Consider the following 24,359-nt stretch of genomic DNA (forward strand, 5'->3'; position numbering starts at 1 on the left):
TTTTGAGAAATATCCAAAGCATAAAAGCCTTACATTGCTCTCAGTGCATCTACCAAAATCCCACAACTTGCACTTTACCCAGGACCATACTGGCATAGGGGACAGCTGCATCCTAAATTTGAATTAAAATGCTTGAGACTAAAAGGTGATTCCCAAAAGACATTTTGTTCCTTTTTGCCTAGAATAAGCATGCAGACCAAAACAGTTCTGATAAATGCTGCACATTTACAAGCAATAAGCAATTTCTGTTTCTTTTAAATTTTAATAGCATATTTAATTGCATCTGACATGTCAGACTATTTTATTTGAATACTTTTCATGTAATATGCAGTCTGTCATAAAAATAAACATTTTCTCCTCCTGAAGACAGCTTACAACAGCCACTTCTGCTATGAAATCTCTGAAAAAAACTAAATTGAGTTTATAGTGCTGGATACTGGCTGAAGTGGGAACTATACATTTCACTTCAATGAAATGTTAACTTTTATTTATTTTGGATTGAACAGGGCAAACTGCAGACAGCAAAACTGCTCACTCTTGGTTACCTAATAAGGCATTTAAGTGTAATGTAACAACTCGTACAAAGCTCAACTGTTTTAAACAATTCATTAAAAAAAAAAAAAAAAAAAGGGGGGAAAAAAAAAAAAAAAAAGGGGGAGGTATTTCAAATAAGCAACTGGTAAAGAACATTTGCAGGTTTCCTGCTCCTTCTTATCATGTTGGTTTGCATGCCCTCCCCCCATTTACTTATTTAAGATGATTTTTGTTAGTTCCCAATTACATTGGTGTTGCTAGCTTAAGAAACCAGAAGGAAAGACTTAAGTCCAGCGGCAGAGTGCTGGTAATTTGAAGCACTATTATAAAGCCCACTTCATCAGCAAAAGCAGAAAAGTTTTTTGAATTAGCCACGTGTTTCCTGGGAGATCCAATGTTGGTGATATTTATACAGAAGGTTAGGTGGAGGACAGAAACAAGCTGACAGTTTCTTTTTAGCTTCTCAGTTACCATAAAAGTTCCATATTGCAGGAAGGAATTCTGCTTTTCCCATTATGCTTCATCAGCAGTTCTTGCTAAATGTCAGTCCAAATAATCTTTGGATACAAAAGGTAGAAAATCATGAACCTGATGGATTTTTTCATTTTTATTTTTTAAATTAAGATATTCAGCTCTTCTGCTACTTCATAGCCATAAACCCCCACAAAATTAGTGGAATTTCCTAGTGGAATGCCTACTTATTGCAAAATACATTATTTTGTTATTGTGGTGAAGGGGCATCTTTAAAGAAAATATGATAACGGTACATACTTTCTCATCTGTCGTCTTCACATCTGAACATCACTTGAGTGGTCAAAATACAATATTTTGTATTTGTCTGAGAAAGTAATTTATCATAACTGTAATTCCTAAACAGAAACCTTCCTGTTGGTTTGGTCACTTGTGGCATCCAAGACAATCATCTCTGGCATTCCAGCAGTAGCTTGTGAGTACTCCAAGGGTGGCAAGACACTTAAGATATTTTTCAAGACAACGTGTAGTTTTTCTGTAATGGTATTGCAAGCTAGGGAGATGCTATATCAAGCAGGAAACAATTTATAAGAAAATCCAAACAGACTAAAAAGAGGTGGCTGAGAGAAAAGAGGAAAACTCAGGAGCCTTCAAACACTGTTAAGGTCTTGTAACCATGCTGGTGTCCTACACCCTTCCTCTATGGTTCCCAGGGTGAAGGACTTTTCTTCCATAACTGAATTTTATACCTACTTCCAACAACAGAGGATAAAATGCATCTGAACTGACCTGGTTATGTTAAAAGAACATGATCTTTTGAGACAAACACATATCACATCAACACTACAGCAAAGCAGATGCTAATGATATGTTCAAGAAACAGTGAAAACTTACCAGTGGTAAATGCAGAGTTTGAAGGATTAGAATGCAGATGGAAATAAAAGCTTGAATAATTCCATATAAAACTGAATAGCAAAGGACAGCCAAGGTGAAAATGTCCACCCATTTGAAAAGGAACTGAGCTACTTCCCTGTTAAGTCTTTGCCCATGCTGCCAACTGCCCTAATACTGTATTAAAAAAAAAAATTAGCATTTAGTCTGAAATTTCTATTTCCTTCCATTAAACAAAAGAAAGAATACATATGCCTCGCATATGCCTCACAATATGCTCAAAGTTAGTAAAATTACTATTTCAAAAACTCTTACAGAAGAAGATGAATGCTTCTAGCTTAAACTACAGTCCTCATGCAGGCTTCCCATTCAATCTGAATTTTCAGAATTTTCAGACACCCTCAGGAAGCCCTTGAGCAAGCTACCTAGGGTGAGAAAGTAAAGATTTTAAGAATGTCAGTCTCTGATGGCCACAGACACAGACTAGGTGGCAGGAACAGAACCCATCACCAGTCTCAGCTTCCTTATGAAAAGAAATAATAATATCATGCCAGGGACAGCTACTAAAATTCAGAGTAACTGGAACAGTATGAACTCTACAGAGAAAAGCAGAAAAGAAGGTAATGCAGTGGATACAAGATACTTCTTCCTTCATCATCACTATCAATCGTGCTAATGCTGCAGCCAAAAGGATGAACTTAGGATTGCAAAGTTTTCTGCCCTGCCCCTCTCTGCAGTGGTATGTAAGCACTACTAAAATACATTAGTCACGCAGATCTCCCCCTCCATGTAGGTACAGTCTGTCTTCACAGATGCCTCAGCTTCAAACGACATGCGCAGCATAAGTAAGGAGGTCATCAGAGCCATATGTAACTATTTAACAAAAATATTGTCAATTGTTGTGGTGTTAGATGTAGTTGGTTTGGGGTTTTTTTGCTTGTCTGGGGGGATGCATTAAGAGACCTTAGCTTTGTACAAAAGAAACACCAATCAGAAGTTAATACTAAAAAAATACATATGCATATATCTAACTGCATAAAAATGCAGGTGACAATCCTTTGCCCATTGCTAACAGTCCTGTCTGGTGTTTAAAGGAAAGGTAAGTTTATAGTTGATTCTAAAATGAAAGCCACACCTCTTCCAGATTTCACTTTCCATTTCTTCGGTGAAAAAGACTGGATGAAGACTGCATCAAAAAAGACAGATAAAGCTGAAGATTAAGTGTTCTGAAATATACTTACTTGTCCTACTTTCTACTGATTTTATGTCCTTATGCAGCACAATTACAGAATTATTGTAATTATACTGTCAACTACAACTATGACTGAATAAACATTACCAAGAAACACTGGGAAATCATTAATGGGATTTTTTAATCAGTAAAGTTGATAATGCAACAACACAACAAAGAGTTATTACTGGCTGAATGCAACAAAGCTGAGCATACTCTACATGCACAACAGGGTGAAGATATTTGTAAAGGATGTCCAAAATAAACATTTAGTCATATGGTTTAGCAATACAGAAAATTACCTGATTTTCAAGAATACTAACCAGATACCTCCTAACACACACACACATAATGAAAAACAAAACTTAAAAGTAAGTAAAATTTTTGAAAAAATGGAACATGAGTTCTTGAGTGACTGGTACTTCTTGGCAAAATGGATTAATAACACTTCCCTAAAATGTAGCATACACAAATATCTGCACTAACTATATTTATAATTTTACTCTCCATAACCAGATAATTAAGGCAGCATGAAATATGTGTAAAGAAAGTTGGTCAAATTTTATTCCTTTATTCTCCCATAAAACTAACTTGAAATAACCGTTGGCAACAGATTCGAATAACTGCATGAAATTCAAACGAATACATTGAGAAACTGCATCTCATGAGTGGCTCAAACAGTCTGTGAAATGCTTCATTGAAATGGATTTGCTTTACAGTGATGAATGTTATTTCAGTGTAATGGGACAGTTATGCCTCCCATTTACCTTTGCATACTGTTTCCAAAACACACAGCATAGCATCCAATAATTAAATATTACTGCCAACATAATGCTAGTCTCACTTGAAAGCGATGGTTCCGGACTGTAGTCACAATTGTTACCACAGATCAGGAGTTTTCTGATGTATGCTTGTATTTTTGAGACAAGCAGAATTTCTTCAGCTGCTTTCATTATACAGATGCCTAATGCATAGGTGCCACTTCCCACATTGAAAATTTAAGAGAGCATGAGTAAAATTCCAAAAGTGAGCTTCTATATTCCTTTCATGCAGTCTGAAGAGACATAAACACAAACGAAATTGGATAGAAAAAGCCCTCAAACAGGTGTAAGAAGTAGAGCTAACACAATAAGCTCCCCTTCTCCTTTCAGGCTCCAGGACTCTTCCAATGGTGGTAATTACGTGCCGCAAGGGCTCCGCAGGGCTTCCAGACACGTTTTTGTTGGGATGGAAGCTGTAAGCTGATATACTACTGTAGGCTTCATTCCAAGACACGTGTCTGCAAAAACCTAGTATCTCTTCATATTAAAGTAATACCTCATTGAAATGTTGATTTCCGAGGAAACTCTAGGTAACTGCAGGTCCTGTCCTTCTCCTTTGTTCCACTACTGCTGTATAAGCCCTATTCAGTCATGTCCTAGACATCAGACAACTTCACATTACTACTAAGAGAAACCCAGTCATTGAACATGATTACCTGCATGACTTTCTATTGATACAGAATTTAGCTAATTGGTAGTGCTTAATGAATTTTACAGTTAATAGTTAAAATACATTTCTCAAAATTTCTTGCAATGCTGTACAACTTCGAAACAAAACACTGTCAGTTTGATGAACTCAGTGCAATAGAAGTACTAGAAGAGAGTTACTGGACAGTGTGTTTGGACTCAAAGTAAAAACAAGCCTTGAGCAAAGACACTCCCGTTCAAGCACAGTGGCAAACAGCCTGCAACAGGGCTCCTTGTAGAAGACCCACAGTGCTCTCAGGATTCAGGGATACGTGTCCTTTCTCCCATCATTAAAAATAATAATTTCAAGTAAGAAAAGCTCTTTCTGTGGAGCCCTCTGCTCTCAGGTTTGGCAATACAAATAATAATTAAAACAACAAAAAGAACCCCTCCCAGAGTCACATATTCAGCTGGCCTCTGCCAGTTTACTTTCATTTAAAAAATGTCTCTACCAATGAACATGCAGTTCACCTCATGGTCAAAGTGTCCAAAACTGTACAAAATATGTACTTTGAAGCTCTGTAGAAAAACTACCAAAAATGTATAAAATGCCTTACGTTATACTGACCTCTACAGATGGTAAATTAAAAGATTACTAAATTTGAATTGGGTTTCCTCACGTCTTCTTTGCAGATAATCTTCTTTGATAAAGCTTAGCATTTTTGTACCATTTTCTTTCAGTTTAATTAATTATTAACAGTTTAATCCTTTAGGTTTGGCTACACCAAGTCAGAGCATTAAAAAGTAAGGCTGATGCTTCTAAAATTCAAGGATTATTTATGGGGTTTTTCCAAGACTGATCCAGATTTATGTATTCAAACTCCATCACCCTGCACAAATTACATCACCCTCTTCCTCAGCCCCCTAATTGCATTACCTTTGCTATCAAAACGTGAATTTTATACTTCAGCAGAAGAATATACAAAGGTAGAGCTAAGTTTCTTGCTAAAAATCATATTTGGTTTATATTGTTTGTAGGGAATAGAGATTTTTAAGAAGTACCAGACCTGGTATCACCCCGAGGCTACTCCTTGTTAACTGAACTGCTGGCCACTAGGCTTTGAGCCTGGTGGTTTAGGAAATTGCCAGCTTCCTTGTCACCTTTGGATGTACCCTGTCTGCCCATGCAGACTTAGACATGTCCAGTTTACTTAATCAGTCCCCAGTCCTCTTTTATGGTGTGTACTACCCACCCTCCCCAAATTCCACCACTAACCTTAGAGACCATGCCACTAAAGTCCAAGGCAAAGATGTTGAGTAACTCAGCCTTCACGCAGAATCACAGAATCATTTAGGTTGGAAAAGACCTTTAAGATCATCAGGTCCAACCATTACACCACGTCGACACATCTTTTAAATACCTCCAGGGATGGCGACTCAACCACTTCCCTGGGCAGCTTGATCCAATGCTTGACAACCCTTCTGGTGAAGAAATTTTTCCTAATACCCAATCAAAACGTCCCATGGTACAACCTGAGACCATTTCCTCTCATCTTATCGCTTGTTACTTGGGAGAAAAGACCAACCCCCACCTCGCTACAGCCTCCTGTCAAGCCAGCTGTAGAGAGTGATAAGGTCTGCCCTCAGCTCCTTTTCTCCAGGCTAAACAACCCCTGCTCCCTCAGCCACTCCCCATCAGCCTTGTGCTCCAGACCCCTCACCAGCTTTGTTGCCCTTCTCTAGACATGTTCCAGTGCCTCAATGTCCTTCTGGTAGTGAGAGGCCCAAAACTGAACACAGCATTTGAAGTGTGGCTCACCAGTGCCAAGCACAGGGGTACCAAACACTTCCCTGGTCCTGCTGGTCACACTATTCCTGATACAAGCCAGGATGCTGTTAGCCTTCTTGGCCACCCGGGCACACTGCTGGCTCACATTCAGCGAGCTGTTGACCAACACCCCCAGGACCTTTTCCACCAGGCAGCTTTCTAGCCACTCTTCTCCAGGCCTGTAGCATTGTATGGGGTTGTTGTGACCCAAGTGCAGGACCCAGCACTTGGCCTTGTTGAACCCCATACACTTGGCCTCGGCCCATCGATCCAGTGTCCAGATCCCTCTGCAGAGCCTTCCTACCCTCAAGCAGGTCAACACTCCCGCCCAACTTGGTGTCATGTGCAAACTTACTGATAAAGGAAAGAGTTAATTTTTCTTTTGCTTAAATTTCATTAATCATTTTGTGTATATTCTATTAAGATTTTGCCTTTTGAATGCAACTAAGATGCAGGTGTGCAGCCAAGGAACAAACCAGACCATGGTCAACTGATCACTATGTTCCTTGTATAGCTCCCCTCCATGGTTGGACTAGTCACCAGCTGAGTTAATCAGTAAATAAAGATAGATGAAGCCAAGACTTCAAGACAATCAGAAAAGTTGGTCTTAAACCACGATGTAGACAGAATAATTGAAGTAGGCTTAGACGAATAGAGGATAGGTTAGAGGTTAAGTTTTTTATGCTTTTGCCTTGCATTCACAGTGGCTGCTGAGAGAAGATTTTATGGACTTTGTGTTCAAGAAGCAGAACTGAGATAGAACCATACAAGTATGCTAACCTGTGGGAAACAATGGACTTTCAGTTGGCCAGACAAATGAGGAATTGTAAACATCATGGAAACTCTTTATACAATAATTATAGAAAGGTATAAAAAAAAAATAATATGCCTGTAAATTGCGACAGGACTGAGACAGAACGTACCAGCAGAGTAAAAAACTGAGAACATTCTATTGACCAAGAAGAACAGAGGAATTGAGAATGCAGTGGAAACTTACCATAGAATTAGTCTATTATGTAATCATGTTGAAAAGGTATACAAGGTGTAAGGTGTATTTTTTACATTGCCACTCACTGAGGTGATGGCCCAACTCTGAGTTGTGAATAAATGCAAACCTAGAGTAACTCAGAGACTCATGAAATTCTTTAACACTTACAGAGGGTGCACTCAATCCCCTTGTCCAGATCATTGATAAAGATATTAAACAGAACTGGGCCCAGAACTGAGCCCTGGGGGACACCGCTTGTGACTGGTCACCAGCTGGATTTAACTCCATTCTCCACAACTCTTTGGGCCCAGTCATCCAGCTAGTTTTTTATCTAGCAAAGAGCATGCCCATCCAAGCCATGAGCAGCCAGATTCCCCAGGAAAATGCTGTGGGAAACAGTGTCAAAAGCTTTACCAAAGTCCAGGTAGACAACATCCACAGCCACTGAGTGGGTCACCTTTTTATAGAAGGAGATCAGGTTGGTCAAGCAGGACTTGCCTTTCATAAACCCATGCTGACATGGCCTGATCACCTGCTTATACTGTACATGCCATGTGATGGCACTCAAGATCACCTGCTCCGTATCCTTCCCCGGCACTGAGGTCAGGCTGACAGGCTTGCAGTTCTGTGCATCGTCCTTCCAGCCTTTCTTGCAGATGGGCATCACATTTGTGATGTCTGTGTCCTCAGCGTTTTTCTTCTACCTCCCTTAGCCACCTTCTCCCACCTACATTCTGTTCCCAGGGGCTCCTCAGAAATTTGCCACCTCCTTCTCCTTTCCCTCCACAGAACCCTCTTGTTAGATGGACAAATACCAAAGGAAGACAAAAAGCCATTAAGTAGTAGTGCTTAATGGAATAAAACTACCAATAAATGACAGTGTTTAGGAAGTAACTTCTGCCTAAACAAACAGCATTGTTTACTGCATGCACTTAAAATATTCTCACCCTTTTCTTCTTTTACTCACGGGATTTTCCTCTCCATTAGAAATTAGCAGATAAGAGCAAAGAAAGTGCTGTAATTACTGCAACGAGCCTTCCTTAGCTTAGTTCCTAATAAGACGTGCTAGTAAATACACACATGCGCACACTAGGGCTCAAGTGTTATCAAGCTCTTTTGGGACAGAAAGGATAGCTTCATGAACGTACTTAATCAAAATAGGAAATTTGGAGTTACTACTTGCCTCTGAAATAATGGCAAATACCATCAATTCAAGAACCCCAGGGCTACAGCATATAAGAAATACTTAAGCCAAACCTAAATGCAAATCAAACAAGCTCTGGAGAGTCAACTAAATACACTGGGAAATATCTGTGGAAAATATCGTGATTTTGAAGTTTATCTAAATACAGCAAAAGTTGAATTTTCACCTCTTTCTCTCAAGATAACCGTATACATAACGTGAGCAAAAATTTAATTTTTGATTCAATTATTAAAAAACATCAAAACATACTTTTTTATATGAAATACAAATATGTGTAGTTTATCAAATTTAGAAAATGCTTGTTAAGCATGACTAATTTTGTCAAACACAGAAAAGACACATCTATGAAAAACAACAAAAATTGTCACGAGAAAATGGTAACACATGTTGATTTTGACTGCAAGTTTTAATTTAAAAAGTAAAAGTCCTGCAACTGTATTTACAAATACTATAATGAGTAACAACCCTGAACACTGCTTGCAGCAGTAAAGTCCCAGTAAAAGCCAATGGGAGTGGAAGTAAAAATTAAAAAAAACCTGAAAATATAGCACAATGGGTTTTTTTAAAGCAAACAAACAAAACCCCAGAACCCCACCCCAACCAAAATGAAACCAAGCAAGGTAACAAGTGGTTAATTGCTTTGGCTCATGACATTGCTTTCAAGAATTGAACACTCTAGTGAATAGCTTTTAGATTCAGCACAGATGCAACTGCATGAAATTTATATCCTGAGATACCAATATAGTCAGTTGAAATTACTGGAATTTTTTGGCATTAAAATCTATCCACTGATGATTCAGGAGTGCCTTTTCTCAAACATTTCAGCTTCATAAGCTATCACTAAAGCTATGTTTTTGCTGGTTTACTAGGCATACTTTAGAGCAGGAATCTTTACTTATTACCTGTTCACTTGGATATTTTGAAGAATACTTCTCTTGCCACTTCAATTTACAAAAGCAATGAAAAAGCAAACAAAGCAATGCTTCCTACCTAAAATTCAACCCACCCCCTCCTGCTTTCTAATAGGCTTTCAGAAACAGCTTGAGTAAACAGAAGGCTTTACCAGGTACAGGAACATTTAACACTGCTTTTGCAGGACCAAAAGATTGTCAAAGAAAATCTCAGGAGTTAAGTAATCTTAACTATAAAGGATAGTCTAGGGACATGTTTATATAGTAACTTTCATTTTGCAGAAGTATGAAGAGAATGTCAGTCTAAGGCAACCCAGCTAAACAAAACTTAGAATTTATCTGACAATTGAAATAAAAAGATGTATAGATTAAAATAATCTTGAACTGTGCCTATAAGAAAATATCTAAATACTATTTACAAAAAAAGAGGTTTTACTATAACAACTTAACTTTAAATATTTTTTCAAGTCTATCTTCAAAATTTTGACAGGGAATGTAATAATGCAGAATAATTTTTAAATGCCACTATGTAAGCAAGTAATTTCTACTTGTGTAAGACATCACAGCTGCCACAAGTTAACATGAAGGAAGTGCTTTTACAAAAACAAAGCTACTTCATCCAGCAAATGCCGAGAGTAGTTCTCAGACTGACATGAAGGAAAAAGTAGCCCACTTAGCTTCTCAGTGACATATACCTGCAATACCGGACTGACAATGTAGATTACTTATATCTGTTTATGTCAATCATCTGAAAAAATACAGTTTACTAAACATAACGTTTTTAAAGTTAGCTATTTAAAACATATAGTTAGAGTTTGGGTGACTTATCACACCTTTGAGCCACCGATGAAGCGGGTGAACTCCAATTTTAGTTACCTGAGGTTTCAACTCCTTGAAAACTTACACTATTATACTTTTGCCTTGACTCAAACAGCAAACCTAGGGTTTAAAATGTAATTTGATTTATCCCTTATATTTCAAGGTGTGTGTGGGTTCCTCTGTAAAGCCTGGTTTTATTATTTTGGATTCTAGTGACATCCTCTTGTAACTAAGACATAAAAAAGAAATTGGACAATGAAAAGCTAACCACTGTTACCTTAATGCACATCATACTTGGACTCCTACCGTGTATTTGACCATCAGATTATGTTTAGAACACAGAGTTCTATCAAAAGACGTGAAACAGCAATAGAAGAGCACACACAGGATCCCAGAGTGATGCACTAGCAGTGGCATTGATTTTCAGACCCCATTTTTCACAATATTAACTGGATGACACTTCAAGTAAAAAAAGAGTCTTGAAAAAGCTAGCACTTGTATCAGTGGGGTCTGAAAAGGTCTAGCCACCACTAGTCTGTCTGTTCTCAGTTGTGCGACCATAAAACCAGGTTGTACTGTGAGAACATCTAAGGCTGGTTTCTTATGGATTTATCTCCTATGTGCTATATTCCACCCTAGGCATAACCTCCTCACATCCCCTACAATCACTCACACAGACACCTGGAATAGCCCTTCAGATAACCCTTTCTCTCACGCCTGCCTGTACAGACCCCGTCTTTGACCCCTCTTGCTAAAACCAGCTTATGCTCCAGCCATCGCTCCATGACTTGCGTGCACACAGGCCTGCTGGAGAAGTCACTGGAGACTGCTAGTCTCAGCTAATGCTTCTCCAAGAGACAGGACATTCACTCAATTCCTCCTCTACCCAGCTCTCAGTTTTCAAAGACTTTCCTGAGACCTTCAGCACTGCTCAGACAGATAGAAATATGCCTCATTACCTTAAACCAGGCTAAAAAGAAAATTTGTTTCTAGACATCTCTGATACAAATCACATCAGAAAGAACCATGTTGAAAGCCGTTGAAAATAACTAACACGTAAATCATGTGAAAGATACATATGCTGTTTAATGTTAAAACATAAACTGTGTTCAAAGAATGGCTTAATGTCATCAGCTATTTAAATAATATTGGGATTAGCTTATATTTCTATGGTTTAAACCTGTAGGACTATTTGGGTAAATACAATAGCATTGCTTCCTTCTAGATGCATTCAAAATGGCAGTGCTGTGACCCTTTGACAGGAACACTGAGAAAAATAATGCAGACTTTTTTTTATAATTTTGTGATGAGCTACACGCTATTTTACACCTTTTGTCGGGTTCTTGCTCCAGGTACAACTATAGAAGAGTTGTCACTCTCAAGAAAAAAGCCTCAGTCCTCAGCAAAAAACCATGACATTTGAAAGGTATAGACCCAAGAGGAAGGACAAAGGCTTACATAAATCATGTTTAGTTTTTCACAATGCTTAGCACAAGCATAATTTGAGGGCTGACTCCTGATAATTAATTGCTTGGTGCCAGCAGTACACAAGAAAAACTGTTAACCTTAAAGCTGCACATCATCTCTAATTTAATGCTTTGAGCTTCACAACCCCCATTCTGCTTCAGCCCTTTTCTCCTTTGCCTGACCCTCAGCTACATTATCCTAAATATAGTGCACTGACAGTAGTACAAACACCTACTTACAGGAATCATCCAGTTGGCCAGGTCACCGTACTTAGACACCTGCATAGCGCCAAGCATTGTCAAATCAACATGGCCCCTGGCAACAGAAAGTGTGCAATTAGTATATCGTGTTCAAGTAACAGCCCACAAATCTTAACAAGCTTTTGTTCACATTCTCATTACATCAATGTAAAAACAGTGGCATACCATAGACATAGCAACCATTTTGTCACACATGTAGTTGGGTTTTTTCCCCTCTAGACGTATTGCTGATGCAAATCTTTCTGTCTGCCTACTGAGCCTCAAAAATGTTATTACTTTTGTCTGGTTTTGGTTAATTGCATGCACAGTCAATCAGCTCTGAACTCATACTTTTAAGTGCACTCCTTCACATATTTACACGCACTCATTATCTTTTCAGAGCCATTAGGATTTAGTGTTTGTTTGCATCCAACCTCCTTCCCGAAAAACAAACAAAAACCAGGTGCAGATGGTGAATTTCCATTAGGGAGGTGGAATGAGGATCACAGTTGCAAGCTGAGCAAAGAGAATATACAGAGTGCAAGTACAGATTAGATACTTGGAAATGATGAAAAAGTAGCTGTTAAAACACAGTTATAAATGTGTTTATATAGGGCCAGGTGGTGGTAGACACAAACATCACTACCATATCTATTAGTTACAGTGATTTTCTATTGCCAATAGCTAGACCTAATCCTCTGTGAACTATCACTGATTGAGTCCCTGATCATTTTACAGGTTGTTAAATGCTAACCCCATTTCAAAGAATTACTAATGAGTTCAGTCACTGACTCAGTTTCTTCTTTTCATGTTTCAAAAGATCAGGGTTTGTGTTATTACGTACCCTCTTATCATTGCAAATGATTCATCGCTAGAGAAATAGGAAGAACCTGGAAGAACCGTGACTGTCTCCTTACCTGTAAAAGAAATAAGCTGTAATATGTATGTGTTTTGTCTCTTTGACAATGAAGTCACAGCTTTTAACCAAGAAATAAGGTTTTTTTATCAAATTCCTTTGAATTCTGTACAACTACGGACCTGATTATACTTACTATGTCACATGTAAACCTAATCAATTGTAACTAATTGTGATGCAGTTTGTGACAGTTTTTAATCATAGGATTGCCTGCTCTTTGGCCACCAGCAGTTCCAGGCAAGACTTCACTGACACCAGAGCCTAAGAAATCTCTGTGGACTTCAGCTTTCTGCTCTACCCACAGAAAAACTGAGAGGTAACTCTCGCTTGAAACAGAGAAAGAGCATTTTCAGGAGACCAGGAGGTTGCAAGGAAGAGTCAGCAGACCAGATTGAACAGTCTAGAGTGATAATGATGTAGAATACAGAAAAATAAATGATAGATCTAGACTACTCTTGCTTTGTGAAAGCGCACAAGAAAGTGTGCTTCCGTGTGCTGCACTGTTCTCTGCACAGTGCTTGGTTCAAGCAATGGAGCACACATAGAAGTGTCTTATTTTTACTCTGTCCAGAGCCCTCTCTTTCCTCTCCTGTCAGCACTTTGAATTGATCTAAGCCACAATCTTGTATACACAGTGCCTCTGGAAAGGCATAAGAAACACAGCCAGAGGTGAAATTATAAACCAAGCATGGGAAACTTGAGAGAAAAAAACCCTGAAGACTTTAGCACCAGATGACATTGTGAAGAAAGTTAGTGTAACAACAAAAGGGGAAAGGAATGAGACATCATTAAAGAGTTTCCAGAAAACAGGGAAAAAGAGACAATGAAATTAACTAAGAGGATGGGAAAAGGGAAGGAAACACCGTAGGAAAGTAAAAATAGAGACCTAGGTTACCTGCTTTATTTTATTGAGTTCACTTGATGTAGCTTGTATGCCAAGACATTGTATGAAAATTAAATTTTGACACACAAAATTGTATAGAATTAAGGTCATACAAGCGGTCTTGCAGTCAGACCACAAGAATTCACCACGCTAACATCCAGACCTGCTGAGACTGCCTGAGTTGTCTTTTCCTACCATCCAAGAGATCGGGAGAAACAACACAGCCTGCAAGCAACAACATGGAGTGAGAACCCTGGGATAAAGTGGCAAGCTAAGGCAATGCTGAGAAGAGACACAGACTGAGGACCACAGGATGATGTAACAAGAGCACCATATTACCTACTTCTTGAAAATGCTCTCAGGAAGTCAGTACTTGTAAATATTTCTGCTGTAAGACAGAATTCTACCTTTCAATTACAGTGAAGATAAAATTCATGTGAGATACTCAGAAAATGTGACAAAACAAAAAACCTATACGTATTTCAGAGAAATACAATTACATTTGCAGATAAAAAATTGGCAAAAGCCCAAACTGGGAGTATATTTTGAAAATGTGGATCTTGGGGGCTGATACTAGACCAGTCCAGCTGATGACTGCAGACAGAATTAAATCCTATTCCTTTGCCATTTAGCTTCTGTTTTCTTCACACGGTTTTACAGATTCGGCTGGAAAGCACCTAGAATGATCATAATCCAACTAAGTGTCAGTAGGATTTAGCAGCTTCTGAATGTTTCAGAAATGATAACAATTTTGGTGGTATGGCCAAGGTTCACCTACCCTGTATCCTGCCTACTGCAGCTTCAGAGGACGATATGAAGGTGCTTAATACTGAATTACCAATACTAGAATAATCTGATTGCCGTGTGCATTCTGACCTCCTACATTAGCTTCATCCCTGCAAGATTATCTCTTCAAAAATATTTATCAACTATAAATAACAATTCAAGATCATCTTGGTATCCATATAAAAGCACAATGATCTTTCAGAGTATTTATCAAGCTCTTGGGTACTTTTTCCATCATCACTCTCTTAATGTGTTCATTTCTAATGCACCTATATTAGAACTTAAGTTCTAATGTGCGTGCATATAGTTTCACCTTTTGTAATAACTACTTTTTATTCTAAATCATTTTTTCCTTCCAGTGACACCTTCAGTATTTTTTTTGTAAAAAAACCACCTTCATTTCAATTCAAGCATTAACACAGCTCTCATGTGCCTCTGACATTTTCCTTCAATACAGCATATCACAACAGTTACCCAGCTACTGGTCAAATGCTGGATTCAGTTTCTTAATAATTACTTATTCCAAATCAGAAGATGGCTTTAAATTACTTCTTATTTAAAATATAATACTGAAACAGGGCCAATAGCATAGCAGTACGATAATGGTTATCAGTTAGTTAAGCCAGGTAGCAAATGTTTCAAGTCAGTGAACAATTGCTGGACTTCACCCTGATATTAAATTAAAAGCTTGTTTGCTATCAGTGCTTTATCTCCTTTGACTTTTCAGAGTTTAATTGTACTTGCTAACGGCTACTGAGAAAGGTACTATCTATGTAGATGCATACACACACACACATCCCCTCGATATATAGATGTGTATGTATTTGTACGTATATATAAATAAAAGATATAAAATGCATAGGTTCTCCATTTGAAAACCCAGCTCTAAGATGTCAGCTATGGGTCTATAACCTATGCCATTAAGATCGGTGAGAATTTACAAGGTGCCAAGGCTTTCTTCTGTTTGTCGCAATGCAGTATATAGGTGTATTTTTACACGGAAACAGAGAACGGACACAGGCGCAACTTTCCATAAAGAAAACAGAAATCAGACTGATACACACTAAACTGTAGAAGGCGTAAGTTTTTACATTGCAAGGCTACTTCTGAGGTGAAATGCCCCAAACCAGGTTAGCAAAAACGGTACATGAGGACTGGCATTACCCCCTAATGTGGCAAAAGCAGCCACCCTCAGCAGAGCCCTCCAATATGCCAGGTCCCCTTTGGGGAGCTCCTATCCCCTGCCCTGGCTACAGTCCCTCCCCAAATGCAAATGAGTCACATTCCTGTCAGCTCACTAGCCAGGAATAAACCAGGCCATTAGACACAGGATGTTTTAAAGCATGTCCCAAACATAAATCATTGGAAACTATTTTCTAGAGGACAGAAGGTGAAAAGTAGAGGGAAAATAAATCCATATTTGCATATAGGCTTCACAAAACAATCTCACTTCTGAAAAGGAAGATTTGACCCTTTATTGCCTAGCCTGCAGGAGAGTTTCCTTCAGTAGCTACTAAAATGCATCAAAGCAGAAGCTCTGTAACTAGAATATTAAACATCTCCATTGATCAAAGCCAACCTTCACTTAAAAGAAGACAAATACATTAATATTTATAAGTAAATAAAACAGGAGTTTGGGTTCAAATACTGAATCAAAAGAAAATGTTTAGATTAACAATGAATAATCATTTTCCACAAATTAAATTTATTGAAAAGATTTTACCTGCATTAATCAGGTCTGGATCTACTTCATTTTCGAGTGGATAAGGACCCTGACAACAACACAGACATATGTCAGCTTTATATTGAAATACCTTTGAGACACAATTCATAACTGCTTTATTATTTCTAATGCTTATTACTGAAAACAGATCATTACAGACATACCTTTTTTTTTTTTTCCCTTAGCAGAACAACATCCCTGACAATACAAGCCACAACTGACATCAACTAACATATCAGGACTGATGGACATATGTTAGAGGCTGTTAGAATTACTAAGTAACTACACAGTGAAGGTTTTGTTTGGTTTTGGTTTTTTTTTTTTGGTTTTAACCAAAGTGACACATATTTTTCAGAAAAAAAAGTATGTAGGTGCAACTTAATAAAGCCATATGACAGTGAAAATAATACTCATTTTAAGCTTTATTTAAAATTATGTCTGATAAGGCTTGCAAGGCTTGGTCTTGCAACCTGCTGAAGGTTCTGGCTCCTTCCAGCAAAACGTGTACTCACAAACATACTTAGCAAAGTAGCACTATAATCCTGAAATAAGTATTTCTTTAAAAACTTCACTGAGCTACAGTGAGAATTTTATGATTATGCAATATGGCATATATTTTAGTATTTTTTTTTTATAAAGTTATAATCAGGTTGGGGGTTGGCAGGGAATAAAACCCAGCCACTGCAAGGTAAGTACACTGCAATAAGTGACAAAGATATATTCTCACCAAACCCAGCACTCCATTTTCACTCTGTAAGTGAACAGTTATGTCTGGACTGATGAAGTTACTGGCCAACAGCGGGATTCCAATACCCAGATTAGCTGAAGAGAATTGGTTAAGGCACAAACAGAATACTGCAAATTACTAAATTAAACTATCAAAGTTATCGTTGTGCTATGATTACATTAGAACTGTTCTCTTCACAAACACTTTCATTTTTAGTTAGATGCCTCATATTTGTGATGAATTTTTTTGCCATTTGGACTGTCTAATTGCATTCTGTCAAATGCTTTACATGATAAAATACCCACAGTGCAAGTAAGCTTCATTTCCAAAATACTTAACTTTTCCAAGAAATTCTTGCAAAACATTCAACTGCTAACAAACTCTCCAGATATGCCTGGATAAAAAGTCCAGGTACCCTATGTCTTAACATCCCATCTATTTCAATAGGATGTTAATAAAATGAGAGCATCACAGGGTCTGGGAAAGTCAATGAGCCTGTCAATTAACCTGTCTTAAACAAAACAGCTGCTGTTGTTATTCTAGTGAGTCATAGAATCATTTAGGTTGGAAAAGACCTTTAAGATCATCTGGTCCAACTATTAACCTAACCTTGCCATCCCACCACTAAACCATGTCCCTAAGCACCTCGTCTGCCTGTTTTTTAAATACCTCCAGGGATGGGGACTCGACCACTTCCCTGGGCAGCCTGTTCCAATGCTTGACAAGTCACTTTAACCTGTAGCACAGCTGAAAGGATACCATACATGCCATCCTCAAACTCTAAAGCAGCCCGTCTGATGATCCTCTCCCTCACATTGTCTCCTGGCTTTTGTTTGGCTTTTGAGTCTTCAGGCTTCCGGATTGATAAACGCTGCAAAAGAAGAAGTAATCATAAGTAAAGATTAGCATCCAGATTCTTGCTTTTCAAGACACAGAAGTCTGATTTGTGATTGCACTGAGATACGTGGTCTAAGAATACCGTTATTTAGCCATCATCTATAAAAAACAGTCTTTTATTCTATCAGATCAAGCTTATCTAAACCTATGGAGTCATCAAATATCCCCAAAGATAGCAAAATCTTATTTCTTTGTCTGTATTGCCAAGGCTGAGAGAGTACGTGATACATAGACAACTGGTTAAGAAGGCAACAAGCATTAGTGCAAACACTAGAGAGTCTAGTCTACTAGGAATACTTATTATCCCAGGGATACCTAAATAGATTTGTAAAGTGTCAACCTAAAATACAAATACTGCTGCCTTTCTGCATTCATTCAATTCAATGGTGCTATTCTAAATTTATATGAATGAGACAGACAAATGCCAGTCATCTAAAGATACTGGGAGCTAAGCAACTGAGTTTTCAAACATAAATCTGTATAATCTTGCATAAATTGGCCTGAAGTTGTTTCCTGAGATTTCCTGGCCTTAAGGTGATGCTTTCTAAATTGCATGTAGGTGAAAATGGCCTGACATTCAAGAAGTTTTAAGACCCTTTTTGTAAATTATTCTTTACGCAGATTATGTTCTTCGTGCATGTCATGCATATAAAACTGCTCTGGGCAACATCATGTTCTGCACCCCCATATGTCTTCACACGCTCTCCTACTTCAGGCCATAATGAACACATCTGGCAAAATTATCTTCTGTTCCTTTTCATCGCCACAAAAGAATTTCTGCAGTGTCTTTTTTTGCCCATGTTGGGAGCCACTTTCCTCTTAGGCAGTCAGAAAGAGTCAGTATCAATCCTCCTGAATTTCCCAGCAATTTTATTTTTATGCCTTGGCTATTTTCCCTAGAATTGCTTCACTTGCGAGTTACGGAAAAAGTTAGAACAATCACATAGGGTTTCTCTGCAGCAAAGGGAAGGTCAGATATAAAGTATGACTTGCACTAGAGGGACCACATCTGAGCCAAATTAAGCAGGAACTGCTATATAAAGCCAGTAAGAATTACAACAGACTAGCTTCTCTTTATGCTCTTTATTCTTCATCTCTCCTCTTACCACTTATCGTACTCAATGCTTTCATATGTACAGCCACTTCCTTAATATATAAACTTTTATGGAAGAGTAAATAAATCTGTCATTTCCTTCCTATACTCCTATTAATGAGAGGCGCCGCTGCCAGATTCACAGAATTACACAAACAGAATTAATCTCTGTTACAACTTCCTTGTGCAGTTTATAGTAGCTTTCCCCTCCCCCTTCCCCACTTCCTTCTTTTCTTAAGCATATAGGGAAGGGGGCAGCTGACTAGGTAGGTGTATTCACTTATGCAGCCAAGCCAAAGGAAATCAGCTGTTTGTAAAAAGGTCTTCCCTGGACAGAGAGTCACCTCTTCATCCACTGTCAAACTTCAGTAAGAACTGCAGTTGAATAAATGCAAAATGGATTTCTCTCATGCAAGGTAAAAGCTTTTCTATGAGTCAGGGCATCCATTCAGAAGAAGGAAACAAGCCATTAATTGCAGTCTAACACAACATATCCAGGGAAAGAAAAAAGGAAAGAGGGAAAAAAAAAAATAAAAGAGGTTTGACACATCTGTTTCCAGTCAAATACTCAACAACATGCAATATGCTTTTGTAGAATGAACAGATGGAGGGAAAAAAAAAAGCTTTTTAACCTTAACATTCATAAAAGAGTTTACTCAGAAAAAAGGCCTTGCATGACTTGCTAGGACTTTGCGACTTGATTTTAATAATAAAAGTTTAATTATTACAATTTCTTTCTGCACTTTTTTTTTCCAAGATGTTTTTTAACTTGTGCCATGTATCTCCCCCTCCGCCAGATCTTCTGATGACATTTTGAATAATTCCCACCTCCGGAGTATAGAGACACAGGAGAAATACAGAATTTTCAATTGCACTTTAAAAGCATTGTCACATCACCAAAATGAATATAGGGACCTAGTTTGAGTGAGGCAAAGCCACAGAAACAAAGAAGAACAATTACATAGTCATCTTTTTCTTGGATGTTTTCAGTGACGGAATATTATTGCTGCATTTTTTAATAGCTAATGACATCTTTTATTCTGACTAGAAATGCCACTGGCTAAAAAGTTCCTGGTTAAAGAAAAGGAAAGAAAGGTTCCAGGGCCTTTGTGATGTAACATAATTCAATACATGGCACAAAAGGGGCTGAGACTGGCCCTAAGTGGCCATGTCAAAAGTTCTCCGGTAGAAAAGAAAGTATCACATTGTCGAAGTCAGCTCTTAGTCTAGGTGTTCCTTTTGTTGTGTCTGCAGATGTGAACTGAGAGAAGGAAGGAGAATGAAGCAGCATTTTCCATCAAATTTTCAACTGTGTTAAAGCCATCCAGGACTACAGGCAGTTGCTCTACATTATTCACAGAGGCTGAGGTATAAGAAATGAGGCTCAATTCTCAGGCCCCCACCTAAGTACCCACCTAAGCTCCACTACTTAGCAAAACTTGACGGGCCTTTCTCACATTATTTTCTCAGTGCTAAGAGTTGGTGGCTACAGTACAAACCCTGTAAATTCTAAAATACCCCCCAAACTGAAATATGTTGTTACCAAGAAGCTCAGCTACTTACTTCAATTCTCTTCTCAAACTTCTCTCCTTGTATCAGACGATCAACATAGATTTTGGGAACATGAATGTCTTCTGGGGCAAATGCTCCTATATCAACGATTTCTTCCACCTACAGAGAGGAAAGGGAAAGTGAAAATATTTAGAAAAAAGTATTCAATGAGAGATTTTATTAGCAACAAAGTTTCAAATACTATATATAAAGTGGATCACATCAAGAAAACTAAGGAATGGGGCAAAATAGATATACCCTTTAAAACAGGCTGGTTTATACTCTTATCTTTCCTCTTCTCTCAAAGGATATTTCTACATACAAATTTAAAGTAATTTATGTTTAACAGCCCAATTTGTATGACCACCCTGAAGAAATACACCATGTACAGTTACATGAGAAGCGTTTGTACCTACAAATACTTTCCATCCAAACAGAAGGAAACAAAATGCTGGTAACAAAATGTCAGAGTACAAAGCAGAAGCATAAATTTTCAGTGTACAAAGACAGAAGCTGGCTTGACGTTTCTCCATGATGTACTCAGAAATAAAATTGAAAACATTTGAACTGTAATAATTGATTGCAAGAAAGATGTGAAGATCTAGAAGTCTCTTCAGTTAGTGAAACAGAGGTTCAGCACAAAATGGCACTGATCCACACATAGTACATTTGAAATGTCACCTATTCGGAGCACCACAGACAACAGGGTTTTCCTTCCTTCTACATCTGAGTTCAGGGTGGTCTAGCTGGAGACCCTGCTATGGCCAGACACCTGCAGCACAGACCCTCAACCATGCCTGGTGCTTTCCCTGAGAAGTCTGAGGTGTGGAGAGCACATCTCAATCTGCCACAAAAAAGACATTGCTATTAGGGCTGTCCCTGCATCCGACCACAGCAAAAACGTATAATGTTAAAGCAACAGGTCAAAGATAACATCTGAAACAATCTGCTCGAAAGAAATTAAATAAGTTTCCAAACTGCTTTATCACCAGGAACCAGTTAAACATCAGAAACGTCCAAAGTCTAAGAACCCCAAAACAAGACCCAGGGTATGACATATCAGTCGGGGTACATCACCTAGCAGCCACCACCAGCAAAGCAACATTAAAGAGCTTAAAATTCAGTTTGACATCCTACTGCTACTGCACAACGTGATCAATAATAAAATCTATAGTACATCTGATGGACAATTACCTGCCTACTGCGCCTTGCAGTGTGACAATAAACAAACAAACCAACCTACCCTAAAAGCAGCAGAGGGAGAGGAAAAATTAACAAACTAAGGACGACACAATCAGTTTCAGATGAGCCCTAAAAAAAGCCCTGGGGTTGACAGACAGGACGAGACAAGTTGTGAAATCTGTAAGGCAAAGGTGGTAAGGAAGAGGCAGTAACAGCCACAGAGACACCAACCTCAGTATTCACGAAGAGTGGAATCACATATCCAGAAAGTCCTTATCCACAAGATAAGGAGAGACAATTGAATCAGTATTTTAAAAATTCACACTACTGTACTCACAAAAAAAAAAGATATAATAGCATCCATGCCCTATCTCACCTGAATTTTATTATTCTATACATGAATTCTAAAATTAATATGGAGACCAAGTCAAACACAGGGTTAAACAGAAAAATTGTGAAGCACAGAGCTGAAGCACACTGCACTCCTTGTGCATTGACTACTATCAGAACATGCTCAAAAGGGAGGAGAAACAGGAGACAAGACTTTTCAATGAAGCCAAACACAAGCAGATGATCTGCTACCAGCAGAATTCCCAAATTCACCTTTTCTAATTAAATTTGTCTTCACTTACCAGGTGGAAAATTAGGCCTGGGGAATACTAATTGCTACTGGTTTGAACTTTCTCACAGAAGAACTACATTTACTTGCTGCAGTAGCTGAGATTATAAAACCAAAATCTTTGCTGAAGCAATTCAACCAACTTCAACAGAATTATGCTGTCAGAAAGCTTGACACACTGTATCTCTCCCCCCATAGAATACAGAGAATAAATAATTTATCCAACAATAAATTGTTGGATTTTGTTATTAGTCACCCCACCCCCTTAATTGGTTAGTATTTTGTCTCTTTGGAAACAGCAGTGGGCGTGATAGCTTTTCCTCACAAGAACCATCAACATAATTATTTTATGTTGATGTATTTTATTATATTTTTTATTTATAGTATATTATCCAAAATGAACATAACACAGACAAACTCTATTTTGTCCTAGGGATTTCAAATGAGCCTAAGGATTCCTGCAGACTGGAACACTTTTGTTTTCACAGGCAGCCCCCCACTATTCTTACTGGTGTTTCACAATTTCCATGTTCTACCACTATGTGAAACAAGCATCAAATGTGATTAAAGTATGTTAAAATACCCATATAGAAATAAAACGGAATTTTGAAAAGGGATTAAAAATTTGCATTTAACACCTGCAAGAATACATATCCGGTTCTGCAAGTGAACTTAATCATCTTCTTTATGTGAAAAAGAAAGAATTTGTGCATGGGAAGTACAAATGTCATCTGATTGCTCCAACTCTCCCTCCCAACTCTGCTCATGGGGAACTAGATGGTACTCCACCTGAGAGACACTGTAGATGGGCTGCCAGCTGCCTCCATTGGTATTGCCAGCACTGCTACCACAGATGAAGCTGTGCCAACAAAAGTGAAATTGGGAATCTGATGGCTATGGGTATCAGCAACTTAACTTTCTGTGACCACTACAAGACATAACACAAGCATCTTTCTAGATAAGAATGGTAATGCAAAAAGAAATAGTTCCATAGCTGGGCATATTCACTTTCCTTTCAGGTTTCATATTCTTTTATGAGTCTTCTCTCTAACACATCCACAGCCTAAGTCTCAATGAGGCTTGCAGGAGAGCATTCATATTAATAATTAAAAGGATGTCTGTGAGTTTTCTTCTTGTTCCGCTCTCCATCTTATCTATGCTGTTCTTTCTTCTCTCTACTTACCTTGCCTCAGGCTTTATTTTGTCACGTACAGAAGAATCCTTGTAAACATCAAAAATGATTGTATGGCATCCCACTCAAGAGACACCAAGTCTAGCAAAGAGGCAACTAATCAGGGCAGAGCACCTCCTGCACTTTTTTTTTTTTTAATTAGCAAACCAAAATACTCTGGTACCATTTAGACTGCCTTTCAAAAAGGGTAGAAAGGAAGACCCTGGGAACTACTGACCTGTCAGCCTCACCTCTGTGCCCAGGAAGATCATGGAACAGATCCTCCTAGAAGCTATGCTAAAGCACTTGGAGGCCAGGGAGGTAATTCGAGATAGCCAGCAGGGCTTCACAAAGGGCAAGTCCTGCCTGACGAACCTAGTGGCTTTCTATGATGGTGTGACAGCAACAGTGGACAAGGGAAAACCAATGGACATCATCTATCTGGACTTCTGCAAAGCCTTTGACACGGGGAGAGCTATGGATTTGATGGGTGGACTGTTCGGTGGATAGGGAACTGGCTGGATGGTCGCATCCAGAGGGTAGTGGTCAATGGCTCGATGTCCGGATGGAGACTGGTGACGAGTGGTGTCCCTCAGGGGTCCGTACTGGGACCGGTGCTGTTTAATGTTTTCATCAATGACTTAGACAGCGAGATCGAGTGCACCCTCAGCAAGTTTGCGAATGACACCAAGCTGAGTGGTGCCGTTGACACACCAGAAGGACGGGATGTCATCCAGAGAAACCTGGACAGGCTGGAGAGGTGGGCCTGTGTGAACCTCA

The 24,359-nt window shown here is 38.6% G+C and overlaps 1 protein-coding gene across 1 annotated transcript in view; it reads right to left on the reverse strand.

The window, feature by feature from the left end:
- Positions 1-24,359, reverse strand: part of OXCT1 (3-oxoacid CoA-transferase 1) — a gene marked incomplete at its 5' end in the record, with an annotated part of 83,304 nt that overhangs the window by 18,838 nt on the left and 40,107 nt on the right. Inside the window, 6 exons of the mRNA XM_009647403.2 lie at positions 12,032-12,107; positions 12,876-12,948; positions 16,340-16,388; positions 17,067-17,161; positions 17,826-17,937; positions 20,620-20,727. Of these exons, the coding sequence (XP_009645698.1) occupies positions 12,032-12,107; positions 12,876-12,948; positions 16,340-16,388; positions 17,067-17,161; positions 17,826-17,937; positions 20,620-20,727 (513 nt within the window). The remainder of the gene's footprint in view (positions 1-12,031; positions 12,108-12,875; positions 12,949-16,339; positions 16,389-17,066; positions 17,162-17,825; positions 17,938-20,619; positions 20,728-24,359) is intronic.

The sequence above is a fragment of the Egretta garzetta genome, unplaced genomic scaffold (genome assembly GCF_000687185.1).
Source record: "Egretta garzetta isolate BGI_Z169 unplaced genomic scaffold, ASM68718v1 scaffold59, whole genome shotgun sequence".
Classification (NCBI taxonomy): Eukaryota; Metazoa; Chordata; class Aves; order Pelecaniformes; family Ardeidae; genus Egretta; species Egretta garzetta.